Raw genomic sequence first — 21,371 nt, 5'->3', positions numbered from 1 at the left:
TGACGGCGATGGTGGAAGGTGAGGATGTTGGTAATGGCGAGGAACGAGGTTGTTAGTAGTTGCAATGGTGATTATTGATGGTGATGGACGCGGAGGCTGGAGATAGTGAGGGAGGAAGAGTGAGAGATGAAAAAGTAATGAAGAGATTCGCCAGAGAAGAAGGAGGAGGAGGAGAAGGAGGCAAGGTGGGCGACGAGCTACTGGCGGCGTCAGCGATGACTAGGGTTAGGGTTGGTGGTGTAGGGGTGGTTTGGTATGGTGTGGATTGAGAAATGAATATGAAAGTTAAAAGGTAATTGACTAAAAGGATAAAGTTGTAATAAAAAAATTTAAGAAAATGACGTGTAATGAGAGGATAAATAGAATTTTTTATTATTATTTTATGTTTTAATAAATTTATAGGTGATATAATTATCAAAATATCCGTAATAATAATAAAGTTAAGCGCATATTAATGTTCACATAGTCCATATGGACATTCATATTGTTAAATTTATTTCATGTAAATGTTTACATTACCAAGTTGCTAAGGGTTCAAAAAATATTTATAAAGGTACAATTATTCATAAAGTACATTAAATATAAAAATTAAGATTTGATAGATCAAATGTCCAAAATAATAAAATTTATTAAAATAAAATAATATTTTATAAACTAATTAAGTTGCAGTACTTGAAAGAGGACTTTCTAATAAGTTCTCTAATATTTTTGCCTATATAATAGTATAGATAGGTATAGATAATTTGCCATGTTGTGACGCATATGAATTATTTTGAAGGTGTCAATATTGAATTAAACATTAAAAGTAACTTGAAAATCGTGTTTGAATTGATTTTTGTGCTAATTTTTTGTTCAAGTTCTATCGTTCGAGAATTATCTTAGTTCATACTCAATCAATTAGTTATTTAGCCCACTTGTTTATTTAATTATTAAATTGATAAATATTTTTTGAATAATAAATGTGCAGTAAATAATTTGATGCCTAGACACCACATGTAATTTTTAGTTTTTAAAAAATAAAAAATTTGATTAATATTTTTATATAAATATTTTTTAAAATTTGAAATTATAAAATACTACAATTATATTTGGAATTTATTTTTAAGAAATTTTAAATTTCAAATTAGATATGGATTAAATATGGCTAGATTTATTTATTTATTTTACTTTTTATATAGAGATTTTTCAATTTCAAAATTATATATATGATTGAATGGGCAAATTCAGATTATTGTAGATTCTTTGCCATATTTTTAATCGAAGAAAAATTTAAAACTTAACATATTGATTATTAGAGCATTTAATGAAAAGATAAGAAAAATATCAATAAAATGAAAAGAACTAATACTATAATTAAAAGGGCAAATTACATATACACCCCTCGAGGTTTGGCTAAATTACAGATACCCCCTGAGGTTTCGGAAATTACATCCCGCCCCCTGAGGTTTGTATTTTCATAACAATTTGCCCCCTGAGGTTTATATTTCATAACAAATTACCCCCTAATTTCTTATGCAAATATAGCATTCAGGGGGGAATTCGTAATTTCTCAAACCTCAGGGGGGGCATCTGTAATTTAGTCAAACCTCGAGGGGTGTATATGTAATTTGCCCTAATTAAAAATGTGTTTTTGATATTTAAAAGTTGAGAAAATTAGATTAAAACTTTAAGCCTCAGAGGGGCAATAATGGTATTATAGATATCAATAGTTTGTTAAGTTGTGACAAATATGACCTAGTTTGAAGGTGTTAATATTGGATTGAACATTAAAAATAGCTTAAAAATTGAGTTTGAATTGATTTTTATTGGGCAAATTACATATACACCCCTCGAGGTTTGGTTAAATTACAGATACCCCCCTGAGATTTCGGAAATTACATCCCGCCCCCTGAGATTTGTATTTTCATAACAATTTACCCCCTGAGGTTTATATTTCATAACAAATTACCCCCTAATTTCTTATGCAAATATAGCATTCAGGGGGGAATTCGTAATTTCTCAAACCTCAGGGGGTATTTGTAATTTAGCCAAACCTCGAGGGGTGTATATGTAATTTGCCCATTTTTATTTTAGGGTCCAGCCTGTCTCAAGTTGAGATCAAGACTGGACCCGTCCAGTTCGGTCTATGGAGCCCATTTTTGGGGCCCGTTTTGATAATCTGAACCGTTCAATGTGTAGAACTCGTCGAATACTACATACTTATAAAAAATCACGTTGATCGGATATCAATAGCTATGTGATCAAATCAGTTTTGTATAAAAAAAATGGACGGTGAAACAGTTAACGGTTGGTAAAAAACTATTTTGTTCATATAGCTATCGATATCCAATCAACGTGATTTTTTACAGGCATATAGTACTCGACGAGTTCTACACATTGAACGGTTCGGATTATCAAAACAGAACCCGTAATAAACTCCCATGAACCCAACAATACAGTCCAGTCCAACCTTGGACTGGACCAAAAACACTGCCTTTATTTTAATTCTTGGCTCAAGTCCTATCGTTAGAGCATTGTCTTTATTCATGCCGAATTAATAAGTTATTTGGCCTACTTGTTTATTTAATTCTTAAATTGGTATATAATATATATCTTTTGAAGGATAAATGTATAGTAAATATTTTGCTGTTTAAAAGATTCTTAATTTTTTTAGATGACGCATATTTTTTAGTTTTTAAAAATAAAAATTTTGATTACTATATTTAAATAAATATTTTTAAAACTTGAAATGATATAAGACTACAATTATATTAGGAATTTCTTTTAGAAAAAATTTAAATTTCAAATTTAATATGGATTAAATATGCCTAGATTTTTATTTATTTTTACTTTCCATATAAACAATTTTGAATTATGAAATTAAAAAAAAAATTTAAATGGGACAACTCAGATTATTGCAGATTTGTTCGCCACATTTATAATGAAAAAAAAATTTGAAAATTTATCATATTGATTATTAAAGTATTTAATGAAATGGTGAGAAAAATATCAATAAAATAGAAATAATCAATTACATAATTACAAATGTAATTGTTATACTTAAAAGTGAATCCTAAGTTAGGAAACCAAACAAGCTAATTAGAAATTTGAGCCTTGAAGGGGCAAAATGTTTTTACTTATATAATAGTATAGATGTGTTTAATAAAATATTTTTAATTATGAAATGGTATAAGAATATAGTTATATTTGGATTTTTTTAAAAATGTTTCAATTTGAAATTAGGTATAGATTAAATATGGCTATTTATTGGAAAAGTTAGTGAAATTTCCCTTTTCAACTTTTGATAGTAAGAGAAGTTCAATATATTTTTTTCTGATTAGTTAAGATCTTTCAATGATATTATTAGAGAAATTTCTCTTTGCTGAAATTTCTCTAAGAAAATGTTGAGGGACTCCAATTACTATAAAAATATTACATGTTATTTATTTTATAAAACTTATTATTTATATATATAAAAAAATAATAAAAATCCCTATTTTATTTTTTTACTTTCTGTACAATGATTTTTAAACCATGAAATTATGGAAAACGATTAAATGGCCTAACTCAGATTATTGCAGATTTTTTTGCCATATTCATAATTAAGTAAAATTGAAAGATTACTATATTGATTATTAGAATATTTAATAAAATGGTAAATTCTGAAAGTAAAATGATATAAAACTTCATTTTTTAAACTCATTTTCTAGATCCAATGATGTGTAAGTGATATGCTTAGTTGATAATTAGGGAAGATATGTAAGAGAGTGTTGCCTTACATATCTTAAACGATTGCCACATCATTGGGCTTGAAAGTGAGTCTAATTTTTGGACTTAAATAGCAATGTTCATTATGAAATTATAGAAAACGATTAAATGAGCCAACTGAGATTATTGTAATTTTGTCATATTATAATTAAAGAAAAATTGAAACTTACCATATTAATTATGGTAAGTTGAGATATTGAGTTTTTAGTAAAAAAATTATTATAAGTTATCACATTACTCTTTTTATTTTTTTGCATAATTTTTCATAAAAAATTTAAAAATTAACTAAAATAATCAATTCTCAAACAGAACCTAATGAAATAATAAAAAAATATTAATAAAATAAAAAGTTACCAATACAGTAGTATAATTACAAATGTATTTCTTATCTCCCCGTTTGGCAAGTTAGGTTTTAGCTTTTTTTGGATTAATTTTTTTTTTAAAAAAACAAAAAGAAAATAGACTAAAATAACTAGTAAGACAAAATGTCACATTAAATCTATAATAATTTCACTTTTTCTCTTACAAACATTACATTCAATTATAAAAAAATCAATCATCTTCTAAACAAAAAAATTTTAACTTACTAAAATACTCTATTAAAATAACTAACTTTCAAATGAGGCTATATATGTAATACTAATTTAGAAAAATTTAAATAAATAAATATTTTTAATTTTTTTCAAAATAAAAAATATAATAAATTAATAATATAAATCAAATAAAAAGTAATCTTACTCAAATAAAATAAAAAAACACATTCCAAACATCGCCTTCCATTAATTTTACATCTCGATCTCCGTGCCGAGCTGGACGATTTCGAGAAGTCTATAAATTACACTTACATAAATTACACTTATTATTATCATCACTACTCTCACAGCAGTTACCGAGAGGTCACGATCTCCAAATCAACCATGGCCGAGAATCCAATCCGATTCGGAATATTAGGGTGCGCCGGCATAGCGCGCAAGGTGTCAAGGGCCATCATTCTGGCCCCCAACGCCGCCCTCTACGCCATCGGCAGCCGCTCCATCGACAAAGCCTCGAAATTCGCCGCCGCAAACAGCTTCCCTCCCTCCGCCAAGATCTACGGAAGCTACGACGGCGTTCTCGACGACCCCGCCGTCGACGCCGTCTACGTCCCCCTCCCCACCAGCCTGCACATCCGGTGGGCGGTGTTGGCGGCGGAGAAGAAGAAGCACCTCCTCCTCGAGAAGCCAGTCGCTCTCAATGTCTCCGAATTCGATCAGATTCTCAAGGCATGCGAAGCTAATGGAGTTCAGTTCATGGACGCTACTATGTGGATGCACAATCCCAGGACTGCTAAGATGACGGAATTTCTATCTGATTCGCAGATTTTTGGCCAACTCAAAACGGTAAATTTTGATTTTTATTTCTTAAATGCACTAGTCCCACCACAAGTGTCAAAACTCAAAATGCTAATTCTGATTAACCATAATAGCGATAATTAGATTAAGTTACGGTGATGTGGTTTGTATGTAAATGTATCGGAAAAGCCAGATGAGTTGTCAAGTTTAGGAGGTGAGTATTATAATTAGTGGGGAATCTGAGATATTTTGATTTTGTATTAAATAGTTAAAGACAAAGGAGAGTCATAATAAATAATGATTTATAAAAGAATATGGACAGTTATTCGGCAAGGGCTTAGGTTTCGTTTGGAAAGAAGAGTTGGATTGGATTTTGGATTATTTTAATTAATAAAAGAAATAAAAAATAAAATAGATTTTTTAATTTAATAAGATAAAATATCACATTAAATTCATAATCATTATATTTTTTTCTTACAAAAAATTAAAAAGTTAAAAAAAAAATATTTCCAAATAAAATTTTTTAAACCTAAATTAAAAAAATTAAAAAATTAAAAAATCAATCCACCTTCCAAATCAATCCTTAATAATGTAGACAAGACAAGCCAATTTTCTTAAATTTGTCTTGTTTGAGCACCCTGGTTATTCAAAAAGAAAAAGAAAAAAAAGAAAAAAGGCAAAGAGTGTAGTGATTGGAAATGAGGGGCAATAGAGAGTTCTAAATTGAGATCTATTTATGAGGCAAATGAAGAAAAAAAATGTCAAAACATTACATCAATGTATGAATTAGAGTTTCTTAAAGTTCTTAGTTTAGAGCTCTCACACATTTTTAATTAAAAATACAGAGGTATTTCAAAAAATAAAGGGCTTATTTAGTTTGTTTTTGAGAGAGTTATTTTTGAAAAAAAATTAGGAAAGTTGTTTTAGAATTTTTTTTGGTTTGTTTGGTTGTATATTTTGAAAGTAGTTTTGGAGTTTGGGATGATTTGATATTTTGTTGTAATTGAGTAAATGTGTGTGAGAGAAAAAGTGATTGAGAAGGAGAGAGGAGAGAGAAAAAGTGATTGATTGATGTGTGAGAGAGAGAGTGATTTTGAAATTTTTTTGAAAAAAATCTCAAACCAAACAAATTTTTAGAATTTTTTTTCTAAAACTCATCTCTAAAACTCAAACCAAACATACCCAAAAGTTTTGTCTTCTTTTATTTATTTATTTATTTTTAATTTATGAGCAAAATTCAAAAACGTTATTGAGGTTTGATAAAAATACTAATAAAAAGAGAATATAAAAATAAAAATCTATGAGGCTGTATTGCATAGAGTTCATGTAATTCTAGACATAGAACCTAGTATTGTCTTCTAATGTTTGTACTCAGCATCTTGTATCATTTTACCCGCATTGATTCAGTATTCTAATTTTACAGTATCTAGTATTGCCTTCTAGTGTTTGTATTCAGCATCTTGTATCATTTTATCCGCATTGATTCAGTGTTCTAATTTTATAGTATTAATGTCAATTTTAATGAATTGACGGTATGAGAAGAAAAAAAAAATAAAGATCAAACTATCATATCAGTGATGTGATCCACGTCCGCTACGGAGTGTTTTGAAAAGTTAGTGAAAAGATAATTTTTTGACTTTTTTTAACTTATTTTGTCTTTTTATAAATAAATTATGTAAGAAAGGATGCGATTTAAAATAGATAAAAAGCTGAAAGTTGGTTCCTATGCCGTTTGTAGTTTATTAGTAATGTTGAATTAGTGATACGAAGCAATTTTCACCATTTTACCCATATACTTTCGCATGACTGCTGAGGTTGACATCACAGCCTCCTTGTTGGCGAAGTCATGGGTACCTTATAGTTTTGAATTTTTTTTTTCTTTGTTTGTTTTTTAAGTTGTTACATAAGCACTTGGCAATTATAATAGTATATTTTTGAATGGACGGATTATATTAATTGTTTTTAAAATTTGAAATTTATGTCATTTTGATTTTTGATTTTTTAATTATGATATATTTGATTTTAAATTTTAAATCTTACTTTAAATAAAAATAATTAAAGATATTATTGCTTCATTTTAAGGGTAAAATTGTTAATTTGATAAAAATAAATGTCAAAAAAATATTTTAAAATTTTTAAAAATTATTTCTACTCACCAAAAATAAAATTATGCAAAATTGATAAATCTTTTACACATTTATATATTTATCAAATTAATTTTTATTATGTATTTGGATGATGATCATTTAACGAGCGGTTGTTTTTATTTTCATTAAATTAGTTTCTATTTTTTCAAAAGTTAAATATGGTAACAACTTTGATTTTATTATTAAACCAATCCATTAAATAAAAACATCTTAAACTAAAAACATTTCATATATTAAATGTATCGATTACACATTAAAAGTGTAACAACCATCTATTACATGATTATTCTCCAAACACATAATAAAAATTAATTTGGTAAAATAAATAAATGTGTAAAAAATTTATTAATTTTATATAATTTTATCTTTGATGGGTAAAAATAATTTTTAAAAAATTAAATAATATTTTTTTGACATTTATTTTTATCAAATTGATTTATATTTTATCAAATTAATAATTTTACCTTTAAAATTAAGTAATGATATATTTAATTGTCTTTATTTAAAATAAAATTAAAATTAAAAATGTTATAATTAAAAAGTCAGAACCAAAATTACACGAGTCAGACAATTCACCATTTTTAAATAGATGTTTTGCTCACAACCTTCATTTCTTAGCCAGCTAACAATTTTTGTTCCCTTTTCCGCACAGATAAACAGTTGCTTCACATTTGCTGCCAATCCAGATTTTCTCAAGAACGATATTCGCGTAAAGTCGGATCTCGATGCTCTTGGTGCTCTGGGTGATGCTGGGTGGTACTGTGTCAGGTCCATCCTTTGGATTGCAGATTTTGAGCTACCTAAAACAGTAACAGCTTTGCGCGATCCAATTTTCAACGAAGTGGGGGTATTTCTATCGTGTGGCGCTTCTTTACATTGGGAAGATGATAAAGTAGCAACCTTCCATTGCTCATTCCTATCAAATTTGACCATGGATGTAACTGCTAGTGGAACAAAGGGAACTTTGCATATTCGCGACTTAATTATTCCTTTTGAAGACGACAAGGCTTCGTTTACAGTAGCGACAGAATCGGGGTTTGATGAACTCATGACGACTTGGGTACCAAAACCAAGCGAGCACACTGTCACGACCGATCTTCCTCAGGAAGCCTGCATGGTGAGGGAGTTTTCAAGGTTGGTTGCTGGCATAAAAGGAAATGGACAAAGTCCTGAGAAGAAGTGGCCAACATATAGCAGGAAGACACAATTGATTCTTGATGCAGTCAAGGCATCAATTGAGAAAGGCTTCGAACCCGTGGAGATTGTGAGTTAATTTAGACTCGGCTTTCCATGTCTGGTATTATCCCTGAACTTGGATGTTGTTCATCACATGTTAAGTTTAAGTACTTTTTAATCATCATGAGATACTTCCAACTTTGATTGTGGATGTGATAAATAAAGTACTTTTCAATCATTGTTATTTTCTGTACTGTATTTGGGAAAAAAAAACCTATTTGGTAACGATTTCTATTTATATTTACAAAAAAATTATTATTTATATGCAAAAATTGTTTGATGTGTGTTTTTGTTTCTTAAAAATTGGGAATAGTTTACAAAACTTATTAAATTCTTATAAAAAAAAATACTTACAACTATCACCTCTGTTAGCTGATAACCATCTTTAACCATAACCAACTATCAGTGGCAACTATCTTCAGCCATCGACGATCACTTTTGGTCATAGTTACCTTTGAAAATCAACAACCACCTAAACTTCTTGCCACCTCCTTTTACTTACTGTCAAAATAAGTTTTTGAAACACGTGTATATCAAACATATTTTCTATTTTCATTTTTATCAAAAATAAACGCAGACATGCTCAATATTTTTTTGTTTAAACATCATCAAATTGCACTGTAGTGTTTTCTTTACAACTGTGGGAAATACATGGCTTCAATCATAGAAACCTTAAAATCTTCAAGGAACTAACAAAATTGCAAGAAAAAAATGAAAACATGGCTTCGCAACCAACTGCTTATGCTTCCGCTATACATAGAAACACATATGAAAAATTCTCAGAGCTTGAATTGTACAAGAAAGTCAAAAGGTTAAAAAGTTACTCAAAAAGTTAAAAAGTTATCACTATTCACTAAAAGTCAAAAATTACGACTGCACAACTCCCAATCTTAATTTTCCTCTACACACTAATTTATACAATTTTTTAATACATATTTTTCCATAAAAAGTCAAAAAGTTAACCCAAACATCCATATTTTTTTGCTCAATTTTTTAGTCAAAAAAGTGCACTTATTTAGGACATTCCAAACAACCCCTTAATGCGAATAAGTTAGTATATCATTTTTCTTGCATTAATCCTGTCCTTAGCATTTCGATCTTCTTGCAAACACAGAAAATTTCCCATTTGTTTGGTCATTCTGTCATTTTTACCAAGATTTCTTGATTTTCTTAATAAATTCTATTCTCTAGATTACAATATAGAAGACTCACCCAGCAGTCATGGCCCTAATGAACCATCTTCCGGATTCCTCAAAAAGAATTTTCATCACCAGCAAAAAAAAATTTCTTAAATTTTACTGTGTAATTCAAAGTTAGAAAGGAACATGAATAGTAATAGGAGGTTTTGGCAGCTTTTACCATTCTCATTTTTCCATTGTTTTAGACCATTTATGTGAAATGAAGACATTATTAAGTTCACTATTAGAGCTTTTGGGCCTAACTGAAGATATAAAATGGTTGAGGCAAATACTGTTGGTTAGTTTGGAGCAAGGATATTTTTGGTATTTTCACGCTTGTAACATGTTTTAACTTGTCTAATTATAGTGAAAATTGTAGTAATAGTAGCCATAGCCTTAGTTTTAAAGTGAACCATATAAACCTTGTGTTTTTTCTATGTGCGTGTGGTTTATCATTATTGCATTAATTTTTCTTTATGTTTTGTGTCTTACTCATCCATTAGATATTATAAATTCCTAACAAGTACACGGAGAAAGATGGAGCCTTATTACATTAATTTAAAGAAAGAATTCCAATAAAGAAAGCTTAATTTTTTTTTAATGACCAAAATACAAGATATATCTAGCCTACTCCAAAGGATATAGGGAAGTGACGATTGTAGGTGAACTTGCAAGTAACATGTGTAGAAATAGAAACTCTTGAAATTTACACACTCAAACTCGCCTCCGATGATGTTTCAACCCCAACTTCTCATATGAGTACAAACCATTGGAAATGAACATTAAAATGATGATAAAATACACACATAAGAAACAAATTGCATGCTTTGATAGGCTTGAATAGTTTTATGATAAATAATAAGAAACTAACACACTGTCATGACATATTTTCCAACACATTGGATCTTCTATCTAGAACTGAAAAATGAATCAAATTATCCGAACTTAACTCATTAAAAATTTGTTCGAGATTAGTTCATAATGTGAACAAGTTAAGTTTGAACATAGTTTAGAACCTGTTAAGTTTTCAATTCTAGCTTGAATAAACTACTACCCATCTCAATAAATTTATATGCATTATAAAAATAAAAATAAAAAGCTAGCTACATGAGCTTGGTTCAAGCAAAGTTCATTTGAGAATGACTCAAAAGATAAACAAGTTAAGTTTAAATATCTTTTGAAACTCGTTAAAATAAACCAACTAAATTTGAATATCTACTACTAAATCGTAATTTGCATGATACCAAATACGTAGTTGCTTTACTATGAATTTTCTTGACTTTGACATGCCTTAAATTAGTTTCATAATATAACTATTTATTACGTTGTCACAGTTTTAATCAGTTGATTTTTTATATATAAAGAATTTCATATTTAATGTATAAATGCATGAAATATAAATTTTATTACAAATGAATTTATGTATTAAAGTTATAGCATTTCAAAATAAATAAATAAACACAAATTCACAAATGTATGTCAAGAATTGTCTGTGTCACGAAATATTTAAACTTACCAATGAGCAAATTGATGTGTGCCTTTATAATTAAAAAAGACCAAAACTTGGGCCTCTATCACAAACCGGTCTATATTTTATAGACTTTTAACCAATTTTTTCTAAATTTTTTATAGAAATTATTTAGTTATTAAATATAAAAATAATGAGATTACACTTATGTCTAGCCTAAAAAAATTAAGATAAATTACACATATACGTTTTAAGATTTGCTTAAATACGAATTGCTTCTTGTAATTTTGAAAACTATATCTAGCCCCTTGAAGTTTTTATTTTCATAATAAATTATCATTTTATCAATAAATCATCAAGTCAATTAATAATTTTTAATAATGTTAGAAATATATTCTAATTAATAATTTAGATAATTTTATTATTGTTTAGAAAAATAATTAAAAAATTAGTTAATTCTATTAAATAAATTTTTTTATAATAAAATATTTATAATTTTTTAAATTATAAGAGATAATTTGTATTTTAAATAAATTATAGAGTATATTTATAATTTATTAAAAATAAGGGAAATTACACAAAAAATTCCAAGGTTTAGCGCCTTTTCAAATTAAATCCCAGATTTCAAATTGTGACAATTTGTATCCACCATTCCACCCGTGTTGCAATCTAATCCCTCTATTCATCTTCGTCTCTATTAGTCAACGAAAGACTGATTTGGGTGCCAAAATTGTCCTAATCTTCACGATTTAGGGCAAAAGACATCCCTCCATTGTGATTTACAACTCCATGCAACCCACCTAGTGATTCAATCCGCGATTGAAGCCACGCATCGAAGGAAGACAGCAATTTTATAGTTGATTTTCCAAAAAGCTTTGGACTCTGAGACAGAGGTAAGAAATGAGTTTGTTTTTGGTTGTTTTATATGAGTTTTCTTCTTTCTTTTTGTCTCCATTGTTGACCTTCTTTTTTTATTATTCGCTTATGACATTGTTTTTCTCTCAACTGTTTGTGCACACTTATTGTTTATTGCTTTGTGACATTGCTTTTGTCTCCGACTGTATGTATGCCTCTGTATCACTAAATACATTGTGGTCTCAGGGTCTCTATTATTTTTGTAGAGTCTTCTGTGTCTGCTTTTCTATCATATTTTGTCTGGAGAATTGTGGGCCAAGTTGCTTTATATGAGGGTTTTGTTTTTTTAATATGCTTTGTTTTGCAAGTGGACCCATAGTTATTGTTATTATTGTTTTGTTTATGTATGGATGCAGTAATGACAACTTTTGTTAAAGTTCTGATACACCACAGTGACTATTTTATTAAGAATGATGAAAAGAGTTATGTTGGGGGTAATGTGGATATATTTGATGCAGTTGATATTGATAAATTATCTGTCCCAGAGATTACCTGCATGTTGAAGGAGTTAGGTGTTTTTTATTACAAGAATATTTTTTATAGGATTCCAAACAAAAATTTGGTCTTAGGGTTAAGAGTGTTGGCTAATGATGATGCTATTAGAGAAATGTATTCTTTGTTGGAAAATACAAATACCTTAGAGCTATTTATTGAGCTTCATAAGCCACATAATGTAGATATTGTTCATCTAGTGTTATTCATTACTGATGTGCCAGTGAAAGATGTGGAAAAGATGGAAATTACAACAATGATCATTGTCAAGAGGACTCAAACACTGACAGTGATGGCAATGATGACCCATCAGACAGGGATTTCTCAGATAGTAGTGATGATGATGATGATCCTGATCCTGATCTTGATAACATTATGTTTGATAGTAATGTTGAGAGAGATGCCAATGAAAAAGGGCTTAAAGAAGGTCATGAGTGTGAAGTGAATGATACAGATTCATTTGAGGAAGAATTGGTTACCCCTACAGGCTCTGATGATGAGGATCATAACAACAGGCCTAAGTACCCTAAATTTAGGCCTGAGGTTGGTATGCAGAACATAGAATTCAAACTAAGAATGTTGTTTAGTATTGCAAATGAGTTCAAAGATGCTGTTAAGGAATATGCGGTAAAAGGAGGATATGATGTGAAGTTTACTAAGAGTGAAAAATGAAAGGTTCAAGTGAATTGTAGTGTTGGAAGTGAATGGAGACTGTATGCATCTAAGATAATTGGAGAGAACACTTTGCAGATAAAATTATATCAACCTAAGCACTCTTGTTGTAGAACTTATAAGAATAGACAAATGACTAGTTCTTGGCTGGCAGAGAAGTATGTCCAGAAATTTAGGAGCACCCTAACATTGAAAGTGAATGAGTTTCAAGAAACTATCAAAGAGGATTTTGTTGTAAGTGTGCCAACTATGAAAGCTTATAAAGCCAAAAAGACAGCAATTCAGAAGATTGAGGGAACTAATATTGAACAATATAGTAGGATATAGGATTATGTAGCTGAGTTGAAAGAACCAATAAGGGTACTAATGTTGACATAAATGTGTGGAGGCCTCAATTGGAAGTTAAACCTAGGTTTCAGAGAATGTATGTATGCCTTGGTGCAATTAGGAGAGGGTTTCTATCTGGTGTGAGACCATTAATTGGGTTGGATGCTTGTTTTCTGAAAAGACCTTGCCAAGGGCAGTTATTTGTAGCTGTTGGATGGGATGGAAACAATCAAATGTATCCAATAGCTTATGTTGTAGCTGAGGCAGAGTGTAAGGAGAGATGGACTTGGTTTTTACACAACTTGTTACAAGATATTGGCCCAATTGAAGAATATGGATGGACATTAATGACTGATCAACAGAAGGTAAATATTTTTATGTATTCCTTATGTTTTGAAATACTCTTATCATTATGTCATTCCTATAATAATGTTGTCAATTAATTGTTTGGCTATGCTATTGGTTTTTGTTACAGGGACTTGTTCCAAGCTTGAGATTGGTATGCCTTGAAGCCAATTACAGGTTCTGTTTCAGACATTTGTATGCAAACTTCAAGAAGTTGTTTAAAGGAAAAGAGTTGAAGGATTATGTTTGGGAGGTAGCAAAAGCATACACAAGGATTGAATGGGAGAGACACATGACTAAGCTGCAGGGAGTAGATAGTAAGGCATATGATTGGATGATGAGAGTAAACCTAGTCCAATGGTTTAGGCATCGGTTTAGTCCAAGAACCAAATCTAATAGGCTACCCAATAACATCTCTGAATGCTTTAACTGATGGATGATACAAGCTAGGGACAAACACATCCTTACCATGATGAAGATGATTAGAAGGGCTTTGATGGTGAGGATATATGAATGTAGAGACATAATGCTAAAGTACAAAGGACCCTGTAGACACCCCATTTTTGACTGTCCTCAAGACTTGGACGTCATCGTTTGAATACTCGATGATCATCATGTTCGTGTTCGTCTTGAGTTCTCGGAGGTTTCGGCCGCGTGCCTTGCCTCAAGACCTCTCGACTTGTGTGTTTTGTGTTTGGTTTTGCACTAAACACTTGTTGTTTTGCTTCTGAGGGTGGAAAATAGCTTGTTGGCCATCCCCACACTTTACCGGCCATGGCTTAAGGCCATCGGCCCTGTTTTCTTGCTACCGGCCAAAGGTGTTGGCCGGTCGGTATTGTGTTTCGTCGGCCGGCCACTGATTTTGGTCAATCGGCCACTTTTTCTGGCCGAGACCTTTTCTTGGGGAGGTTTGAACCTTTTGAACCTTGGTTTTAGCTTCTTGAGGAAGCTTGAACCTTTTAAACCCTTGGTTCTAGCTTTTTGATGAAGCTTGAACCTTTTGAACCCTTGGTTTTAGCTTCTTGAGAAAGCTTGAACCTTTTGAACCTTTGTTCTAGCTTCTCCAAGAAACTTGAACCCTTTGCCTAGCTTCTCCAAAAAGCTTGGCCCTTTTGCTCCAAGCTTCTAAGAGAAGCTTGACCCTTTTTTAGCTTCTAAGAGAAGCTTCTTGAGGAAGCTTGACCCCTTTGCTCTAGCTTCCTCAAGAAGCTTGGCCCTTTTGCTCCAAGCTTCTAAGAGAAGCATGGCCCCTTTGCTCAAGCTTCTAAGAGAAGCTTGCACCCTTGTTCCTCTATAAAAGAAGAGCTCTTCTTCCATTGCAAGGGTTCCAAGAAATTTGTCTAAGGCAAAAACCATACACTTCCCTCCATATCTCTACATTCCAAGCTCCAAACTCCATTGTTCTTGCCCCTTTGCACACCAACTCTTGGCCTAACACCTCCATCATCAACTTAAGGATCTTGGAGGCTATTTTCAGAGGCTAAGGGACTATTTTTTTGGACCAAGAAACTGTTGTCCCCTTTTGACTACAAGGGTAACACACTTTACCCTCTTTTGGTCTTTATTTTGCTTCATCTTTAGCCATACTTAGAAGTATTTTTGAGCTTTGTCATAAACTTAAAAAAGTCTTATTTTGAACTCCTTTTTAAGTTTGTTCAAGATCACTTTTGTGTTTGGGGTTGTCTACCCCCTCTTAGGCCTTGTTTGGCCTCATTTTTGTTTCTTTTTTGTGAGCTTCGGGACCACCTTGTATTGGCCCTCTCACCACTGAAATTCAGAGGGATTTCAGTGGTGGGGATGGTGTTTTGAGGTCCTAAGAAGGAGAAGGGTGACCCTCTCCCTTGTTGCCTTGTTTACTAGCATTGTTGGTTTTTACAAAGGAGCCCATATTTGCACACTTCTTAAGTATGTTTCAGGCTTTTTTTGGTGAGTTTTAAGGTCTGCATAGGCTCTATCCAGAGCCCTTTTTGCCATATAAAGTGTCTATTATGCATGTGTAGAGTAATTCTCCTCAAGGCCTTTCAAAGGGGCCTTTACTTGTATGCTTCCTTGACTCATTCCAGGCCATTTTCAGTGAGTTTTAGGGCTGTCATAACCTCTTTGCAGAGGTGGTTTTGCCATTTTGTATGTCTATCATGTATGTGTAGAACAACCCCTTGCATGGCCTTCCAAATGAGCACTTCATTCTAATATGTATTGACTGAGTTTCAGTGGTTATTGGGGCATATTTTGGCATGGCATACTTCTGTTTTTGGCTGGTTTAGTGACCTCTCATATGCTTCATATAGTTGTAGTGCAAATCATGGTTCACCAGCTTACTTTGCATGCTTTGTTGACCCTTGATTCTAGCACTTTTTTGCCATGCCTTAAATTGATTTTGTGCATATTTTGGACTGCCTTAGCCTTATTTTTAGGTCTCATGGTCGAATGATGCTTTTTTTGCATGCTTGTAGTTCAACATCCATGCTTAGCTTTGAGTTTTGAGGTCCATTGCATGCATATACTGAGGTGTTTTCATGTTTTGGGGCCATTATACATCATATTTCAGAGCTTATACTTGTGTCATACTCCCATGTTTTCCATGCTTTAAGTGCTATTGAGAGTTGTGCTTGTATGCCATGTTACAATGTGTTGTGCATGTTATGTTGTTAGCATTGTGTATGCCATGCCACTACTTGCATTGTGTATGCTAGGTGGTTAGTTGCATTGAGCATGCCATAGTTCATATAGCATTGTGTGTGCCATATAGTCCATAGCATTAGGTATGCTAGGTTGCATGTTCGTATATTTAGGTTATATGCCTATTGCATATTGCTTGCTAGCATACTCATTTTGCATTAGTTTGTTTGCATGTTTAGGTTGCATAACATTGCATGCATCTCTTGCCTCTTGAATTGATTATGATAAAGGTTGGAGGCCTTTATGTGTTTATGTGCATTTTATTCCACATTAAAATTCCACACTAGACTCTTGGGCCATCATGCATTGAAATGCGTGATTGATGGCCCAAGGGTCGAGTACCAAACTCCCTTGAGTCCATAACATGATGGGGAGGTTGGTGGTGTAAACATTTGCTTGAAAATGCATTGCCATGCCTTGTCTGTCCTCTGCTGTTATCAAACAGGATTCTGCAAGAATAAATGGTCGATCGACCATCTCTATTGCCGACCGGCTATCCATATTTGGCCAAGAGCCTCACACATGGTCGATGACCAGTTTTCCATGGCCGGTGGCCTTGCCTCTTAGCCGGTGATCTCCCACAGTACTCAGGGAGCATTTCAGAAGCATCATTGAGACTTGCACAATTTTCAGAGGAGCAGAGCAGTGCAAACAGAGGAAACTGTGGCATGGCGATGGATTTCTGGGCGAAACCGAACATGCATGCATTCATCCCTCTTCCCGAGGCCTTTTTACTGTTTTTAGTAGCTTAATTGATTTGTTAATTAGTTAAGTGTTTTGTAATTATTTAATTAGCTTGTTAGTTGATTAATTTGTATTATTCTTTTGGTCCCTCCGAGAGAGGGCGAATTATGTAATAAGCGTGCGTGCGTGTGATGCATGTCTTCCAACCCCCACTTCTTTCTCCCTTTTATTTAACCGCTTATGATGGTTAGTATTAGGGCATATTTCAATTAGCATCCTTATGCTATGCATGTGTGCATTCATTCATCTGTCTTGCATGCACCGGGTTCGGCGCATCATACTACCTGCATTGTATTTCAATTCCAAGTTGAATACGTGTTAGCTGTAGCATCATCATATGCCATCTTAGAATAGCCGAGCTTATATTAGCTGCATTTTTGCATGTGTTGCATTAGCCATCTCAACATGAACTAGGATCATGCATATGATTACTAACTAGTTTCTGTTTTGGCTCGGAGTACTCGGTGAGTGTTTATGCTTTAGCATCTTGCATGTATGTGAGTGTTAACATGAAAGCATGCTTGCCATGAGGCTAACTACTTAGTTGATTAACTGCCTAAATGCTTGTGGGTGAAGGTTGGGTTGCTTGAGTTGGGACAAATTCATTGAAATCTGTACTTTAGCCTACTTGCGAGTAGCAAACCTCAAACTATTTTCAAACAAACGGATATGCGATGTTTTGTTCCAATTTAGGCAACTTAGTCTATACTTGTTTGTTGTGCGCATCACATAGTAAATCTAGGCTAATAACCGGAATAAGAACACATAATATTTTCAAAACTCGATATCCTGGTTAGTAGAGGCCGATCTTTGATCGGGCGAGCGGGGGTGCTCATAGCTGACCTTCCCAAATCGTACCCAAGTTCCCGAGCTGAGGCAACTTTGGTGATGACGGACACGTGGCCTTAGGCAAACGAGTCAGGGTTTCCTAAATTCTCCAAAATAAAATATTTAGGTGGCGACTCTGTATTTGGCAAAGCAGTCCGTGTTTGGCACTTCTTTATATAAAATCTGTTTTTCAAAACGATTTGCCAGATTTAGACTCTTTGGCTCAGATTAAGAACCGTGACAATTTGAGTCCGAACTGTAGTAAGCCCAAACGAACAAAACGGGGGATTCCCTCCTGGGACATTCGGGGACGTCTACAGACCTATTCATGGAAAGATACAATACAGAGTTGAAAGAGAAAGCTGAAGTCCAGAGTACGGATACCTACATGGTCAGAAGGTGCTGAGTTTGAAGTCAGACATGGAGGGGATGGGTATGTAGTGAACTTAGAGAATAGGACATGCACATGCTTCAAATGGGACCTCACTGGAATCCCTTGTCCCATGGGGTAGCTGCTATATTTTTTCAGAATAAGAGGGTTGAAGATTATGTTCATGTATATTTCAAAGAAGGAAACTTCTTTGAGGACTTATGAGGCATTGATTAATCCAATGAATGGGCTAGATCTGTGGCCTAAAACAGGATGTGGCCCTCTTCTACCTCATAAGCTCAAAAGACCAACTGGTAGGCCTTCCAGACATAGAGTTAGGGACCCAAATGAACCTAAGAATCTATACAAGTTGCAGAGGAGGCAATTTACCCTAGAATGCTCTAAATGTGGTTGTTATGGTCATAATCACAGGACTTGCAAGGGTCTAGTGAAAGAAAACACAAGTAGACCTTCTGGGAAATCCAATAGTAGTGTAAGTATTCCATTGAATGAAAGTAAATAAACATTATGTTAGTAATAAATAATACATGTTACTAATTACAAACTTCTTTTGCAGACATTTATGGACTTTAGGACAACTGCATTATTTGGAGAAGAGGGGAGCAGCCAAGCACAAGCTGATGGTTGTTAATCTAGGAAGAGGCCAGCAGCAGTAAGTGGTGTTGAAGAAGCAATTGATGGGCAACCAAGGAAGATGACAAGATCAACAACAACAGACATTGGCAACAAACAAGCAATGGGCAACCAATGCAGTGTGAACAAGTGGTTTTGAACACTTTTATAATTAAAATAGGATTTTTGCAATATTCATGGGGCTTTTGGAATGTTCATGGTTTATCTTACCTTATTGAGCACTTTTGTAATTAAAATAGGCTTTTGGAACATTTATGTTGTACATATGGGTTATAAAACCTTGATCAATGCTTGTATGGTTATTATCCTTCAGTGGTTGAATGGTTAAAACCCCAATGTTTGGTTGGCTTGAATTATGTTCTAAGCTCATTCATGAAAATAATAGGTTCTTATGCTTGCTTTGTTATGGTTGTTTTGCTTATGTCAAACCAGGTTTCATATGCTTATATGGTTATCAATTTTGACCATGCTTGTATGGTTATTATCATTGTACATGAATGTAGGGACAACATGCTAAAGCTAGGGACAAACCATTACAAAACCATTTCACCATTACAAACAAAACCATTTCACCAATTGATAACAAAAGCATTGTAATTACAAAACAAAAGCATTTCACAAACCATTTCAAACCTAACATTTTATTTACATTTGACCATTACAAAACAAAAGCATTGCAATTGTAATTATAACTGATAACAAACCATTTCACAATTTTCAAACCAAACACAATTGACATTGCCATTGTTCAACAAAAGCATTACAATTACATAACACATTGTGGAAGTAATGTGCCCAGCCAAAGCACATATTATCAATTATATAGCAAGCCTAAACACTATTTTGGAGTACAAAGAGTCCATTCATAAGCAATGTAGCAATCAAGGCAATGACAAGCCACTTCTGTCGTGCATGATAACGTTGAACAACATCCTCTAATTGTGCAACCTCATTGACACATTCTTCTAGTGCTGTAACCTTATCCACTAACTTCGGCAACACTTGTCTACTAAGATCACATGTGGGTGGATTGTACTTGGAAAAGAAACCACAAGCCCCATTTTTCTGTAATTGCAATAAAACATAAACAAATGAGCAATTGTTTTTGGGTGAATCTTCCATACAGTTGTTATCTTCTTCAAATTGAACATATTACTGTATTCTCAATTTTCTGTGAAAATTGAAAAATTGCTAACTGACTTTATTGGAAAATTGTATACACTTACTCCATAATTAGGACAACCCAAAAGCCTCCTAGCAGGATTAGCATGAGTCCACGAAGTTCTGATCTTCACTTTTAACCCACAGCTGCAATGAGTCAACTCACCCCAATTGTTTCCATCCTAACTATTACCTTCACTCATTTTTGTCTTTCACTTTGATGGAATAGAAAACAGTTTGCACGACTATGGAGAGAAAAAGAAGGTCAACAATGTAGACAAAAACAAAGTCAATAATTGAGAGAAAAAGAAGGTTAACAATGGAGACAAACAGAAGGTCAACAATGGAGAAAAAAGAAAGGGGAAAACCCGTATAAAATAACCAAAAACGAACCCATTTCTTACCTCTGTCTCAGAGTCCAAAGCTTTTTGAAAAATCAACTATGAAATTGTTGTCTTCCTTCGATGCATGGCTTCAATCGTGGGTTGAGTCACCAGGTGGGTTGCATGGAGCTGTAAATCGCCAATGGAGGGGTGTCTTTTGCCTTAAATCGTGAAGATTAGGGCAATTTTGGCACCCAAATCAGTCTTTCGTTAACTAATAGAGACGACGATGGACGAGGGGATCGGATTGCAACACGGGTGTTATGGTGGGGTACAAATTGTCACAATTTGAAACACGGGGTTTAATTTGAAAAATGCGCTAAACCATAGGGTTTTTTGTGTAATTTTCCTTTAAAAAAATTATGATAAGATGAGATGAATGAAAGGAAAGATTGGACAAAATAGACAGGAAAGAGATAAGTTGTTGTTGGTGGTAGGTAGGGCCATTGGTGAAGTGGCAAGAAAAAAGAGGGTTTTGCTTTGGGGGATTGCAATTGGACAAATATCACAGTGATATTTATAAAAAATAATTATTAATAAGTGATAAATTTTATTAATATTAATAATTTAAATTAATTTTTTTTATTAATTTGTAATTATTTTATGAAACTAGGATTGAATTCTAATTTCTCCATTGAAATTTGGGATTTGGCTTTTAAAAGGGTGACGCTAATAGCTCTCACTTTTTTCTAAG

At 32.8% G+C, this 21,371-nt stretch overlaps 2 protein-coding genes across 2 annotated transcripts; both read left to right on the top strand.

The window, feature by feature from the left end:
- The first annotated feature begins 4,522 nt into the window (after window positions 1–4,522).
- LOC114279859 (putative oxidoreductase At4g09670) lies at window positions 4,523–8,639 on the top strand. Its single transcript, XM_028222152.2, has 2 exons — window positions 4,523–5,126; window positions 7,878–8,639. Exons 1-2 carry the CDS (start codon window positions 4,665–4,667, stop codon window positions 8,496–8,498), a joined length of 1,083 nt encoding a protein of 360 aa, XP_028077953.1. The 5' UTR covers window positions 4,523–4,664; the 3' UTR covers window positions 8,499–8,639.
- Window positions 8,640–13,318: 4,679 nt separating this feature from the next.
- On the top strand, window positions 13,319–14,291 carry LOC145793480 (uncharacterized). The gene is made up of 3 exons (XM_082876316.1): window positions 13,319–13,502; window positions 13,589–13,878; window positions 13,989–14,291. The coding sequence occupies exons 1-3, from the start codon at window positions 13,319–13,321 to the stop codon at window positions 14,289–14,291; spliced, it is 777 nt and encodes a 258-aa protein (XP_082732442.1).
- The last annotated feature ends 7,080 nt before the right edge of the window (window positions 14,292–21,371 follow it).

Source organism: Camellia sinensis, chromosome 6, assembly GCF_055761805.1.
Source record: "Camellia sinensis isolate YWXY chromosome 6, ASM5576180v1, whole genome shotgun sequence".
In the NCBI taxonomy this organism is placed as follows: domain Eukaryota; kingdom Viridiplantae; phylum Streptophyta; class Magnoliopsida; order Ericales; family Theaceae; genus Camellia; species Camellia sinensis.
Note: the sequence above shows the minus strand (reverse complement) of the source record. Positions and strands in the feature narration are given on the sequence as shown.